At 39.5% G+C, this 3,922-nt stretch overlaps 1 protein-coding gene across 1 annotated transcript; it reads left to right on the top strand.

Annotated features, from left to right (window-relative positions):
- The first annotated feature begins 645 nt into the window (after nucleotides 1-645).
- LOC145687179 (uncharacterized) lies at nucleotides 646-1,251 on the top strand. The gene has a single exon (XM_081760643.1). The coding sequence runs from the start codon at nucleotides 646-648 to the stop codon at nucleotides 1,249-1,251; it is 606 nt and encodes a 201-aa protein (XP_081616769.1).
- Nucleotides 1,252-3,922: the final 2,671 nt, after the last annotated feature.

The following is a 3,922-nucleotide window of genomic DNA, read 5'->3' as shown; positions in this document are numbered from 1 at the left end:
TTCTTGGGATAGTTATGTGGATGGGACTGGATTGTAAACCGAAACTTAGGGACTATTGGTCTAAAAATCCTATTTGCGCGAATAAGATATCGAAAGTAATGTCTCGCAACAGATTTGAGACGTTGCTAAGCCTAATGCGTATTTCGGATAATGAAAATATCCGTGACAATGATCCCTTGTACAAAATATCTCCTTTGATTGGTTTACTAAATTCAAAGTTCAAAAGTGCTGTCACCCCTTGCGAAGATATTTGTATAGACGAAACTATGGTACCGTTTCGCGGAAGGGTAAGGTTTTGACAATACATCCCTGGAAAAAGGCATAGATATGATCTAAAACTTTTCAAACTGTGCATAAAAGGGGGATATACGTGGTGTGTGAAGTTGTATGCTGGCAGAGAAAAAAAGAAACCGGAACAAAAGGACAGTACTCCAAATAGAGAGCTGGTGTCTTCCAAAGTTGTAATGTATCTGATGGAACCACTGCTAGATGCAGAACGAACGGTGCATACAGTCAATTACTACACAAGTGTTAGCCTTGCGCATGATTTGAACGAGAAGAAAACTCACCTTACCGGCACATTAAGAAAAAAAAAGGAAGTACAATCCTAGTGGGATTGTGAAAGCGAAATTGAGAAGAGGTGAAATGATAGCTCAAGAAAGTAATACAAAAGTTATTGTTGGGAAATGGAAAGACCAGAGAGACATATTGTTTTTGACGACAAAAAGTGCTCCGGAAATGGTAGATGTAAACACTAAGAGGGGGACTGTGAGAAGGCCATCAACTATTGTTGAGTACAATTCTGCTAAATCATTTATGGACGTATCGGATCAAATGGCGTCTTATGGTACAGCTGTAAGGAAGGGAATAAAGTGGTATCGAAAAGTTGTGTTTGAACTGTTAATGAATACTGCTGTTGTTAATGCGCATTATCTACAGAAGCAGATGAATGATTCACCGACTGACATAGTACGTTTTAGGGAACAATTGGTTCTTCATTTGCTATTCCAATCACAAGAAGTTGTTACAGCAGCTTCACCTATGATTCCTCATTGCCTGATAGAAACTGCTAAAAAAGGAAGGTGTTCTTCTTGTTATGCACATTTGTCACAGCAACACGGCAGAGCGTATGCATCAAGAAAGGCACATCAAGTACGCATGCAGTGCCGTGCATGTCCTGCATTCAACTTTATGCGTATGGGTTGCTTTTTCCAAAAGCATACCTCAATGAGCAAAGAAAAAGAATTGTAAACTATTGTGTGTTGCCTCTTTACATTGCATTCAGTGGCAATAAAAACCGCCAATAATTATTCCGCGTATATTTTGCGAACAGTCGACTTAACATATGGAAATTGAGACTTTTCCTGAAATTCACGGTGAATTGTTGGGGTTTTGATTGCATGTGAATGAATGCACAATAAAATCGCCACTGAGTTGCTAACAGTGTAATAATAGAGACACTGAGTGATGAAAAATTAGTGTTTATTTTGTTTCAAAAACTCTTTACAGCTTCGTTCATACAGACATTTTCAATATGTGTATCGTCTGTTTATTATAGTTTTATAGAACGAATATACTGTAAGAACCAATGAATGTTTATAAAATTGCATTTCAGTTCATTGTGTCGCCAAAGCTAATATAAACTAATCCCTCTGGTTAGGGTTACCTAAATAAGAAGTTGTTCATCAATTTCTTTTTAGTATTTTCATGATGATTTCATTATTTCTTTACAAATTGCTCCAACATTGTTGGATAGAGATATTATTAGCATCAGATAAATTGAATAAAACTACACCGTACAATATCAGTACATTGGTTTCGTGCGTGAGTAGATTTGATTTACCTGGTCTGAGTGAAAGATTTTCAGTTCATAATATTCTTTTTTTCCACCACGGGACCGCATGTATCCATATGGCACATAGCATGTAATTGGTTCTGATGCGAGGCAGACGCATTGCAAATGCACCCGGAAGTAGTTTTTTACACGTCTAGCCTGGTTTCATAGCAAAACGTAGTCTGGTCCCGGGATATATTTTACTGAAATAGGCTTGGGGCTGCACAACCAATGTACGTGAGGAAATAAGATACACATGGTCCATCAGTAAACCCTCGCTGTGTATCAAAAAGATACACATGGGGCTGAAAGTGTTAAGAAAAACGAAATGAAATCTTTAAGTTTTATGTCCCACGGTTATGCCGGTTAGGCTAAAGAAGACGGTGATGATGAGAGGTCAGTGAAATGGTGGAATGAAGAATGTGGGAGGAAACGGGAGAACCCCGAGAAAACCCACGAGCACGGTGTTTGTCCACCAGAAAGTCCACACGGCGCGAGCTGGGATCGAACCAAGAACCCCAAGCACCGGAGGTGAACGCTCTACCACTGAGCCACCGAAACTTGCTGCTGATAGAAAACGAAACCTGTTTTCACTTTGATGACTATAGAGCAAAACCATAATTGATAGCAAGAAGTGGTTCCCTGTAATCAATTAAACGTCCCAAGAATATATTTCACCTTCATCCTTAACACTCTACTAAAACAAGAATTAATAGGAATCCCCGGTTTCAATAGCAAAAGCGATAATCACTTTTATTTTTGAGCAGCGAAACCAGCATCGTGAAACTCAATGGTTCAGTGGTAGAGCGCTTACATCTAGTGCGTGAGGTCCCTGGTTTTAAAAGTTTTATTTGGGATTTCTCATTTTCGTTGAGTACTCTTTCTCTAGACGCTTAAGATAAGGTAGTTTACTTGTGTGTTGATATTAAAAATTGTAGTTTCCTCAAAAATGGCCTTGCCCGTCAAATTCATATTTAATAAGCAAATAATATATTAGTACATTGAGAAAAAAAGCGTACGTGTCGTACGTAAAAATGTAGGTTACATGTGTTTTTCTTGTAGCTTTTGGACTTAATGTACAACTCTATGTAACAACCTGCAACAAATGTATAACTGAAAACGTATGTTTTATACATACTTTTCGTATAAACTCTTCCGAATAAATGTACTTTCCGTACGAAAGAAAGAATTGTATGAAGAAAGTCAGGATCTCACATACATATGGACGCATATATCCCATGCCGTAGGCGTCGCCAAAACCTAGTGGCTCACTTCCCGGTAAATGTCGATCGTCGATATAGCGACGCGTCGAAGGATTGCCGCTAGTGTGCCACTGGCGGCAGGGTTCGTCGAGTCGAAACCTATACCTAGAGTCGGAGTGTTCAAGTTACCAGCGCGTATCAGCGAGGATTTCATTTTGATTCGCGCTCCTTTGATTCGTCGCGAGAATCGCGAAGGGACCAACACGAACCATCGCCAATCATGTGCATGCGGTTATTATTATATATTATTTTTTTCCTGACGAATCGTGCCAAAAGTGAGCTCGGGGTGTCAAGAGTAACCTCTGCGTCTACATAATGAAGTGAAAACTGTAGAGATGAGTGCGTATAAAAAAAATGAAATCTTTGAGTTTTACGTCCCACAGTTATGCCGGTTAGGCTAAAGGAGACGGTAATGATGAGTAATGAATGAAATGGTGGAATGAAGAAAGTGGGAGGAAACGGGAGAACCCCGAGAAAACCCACGCACACGGTGTTTGTCCACCACAAAGTTCACTTGGCGGGGGCTGGGGAGTGCGTATAATAGTATACATTTAGATGGAAACTGTCGCCTATCATTAGAAGGTGAATATGAAAGAAGTAAGAAATAAAGTAAATACACTCGCGTCATTTAATTATAAAATTTCATGGCGAACGCATTTTGTCTGATCCCAGACGGTCATTGTCGAATATACACGGATAAGGAACACTCTGATAAGTCAAATTTAAAAGACCTCAACGATTTACCCCCGTACATGCGATATTTTCTTCACTGGCTTCGTGGCGAAGTCGGAACAACACGTGTCTAGTAATCATAAGATAGGTGGTT

This window comes from Thermobia domestica, chromosome 6 (assembly GCF_964235325.1).
Source record: "Thermobia domestica chromosome 6, izTheDome1.hap1.1, whole genome shotgun sequence".
NCBI classification, from domain to species: domain Eukaryota; kingdom Metazoa; phylum Arthropoda; class Insecta; order Zygentoma; family Lepismatidae; genus Thermobia; species Thermobia domestica.
Note: the sequence above shows the minus strand (reverse complement) of the source record. Positions and strands in the feature narration are given on the sequence as shown.

Coding starts and splice junctions, on each gene's coding strand:
- LOC145687179 (XM_081760643.1), top strand. CDS start 646: ATGATAGCTCAAGAAAGTAATACAAAAGTTATTGTTGGGAAATGGAAA.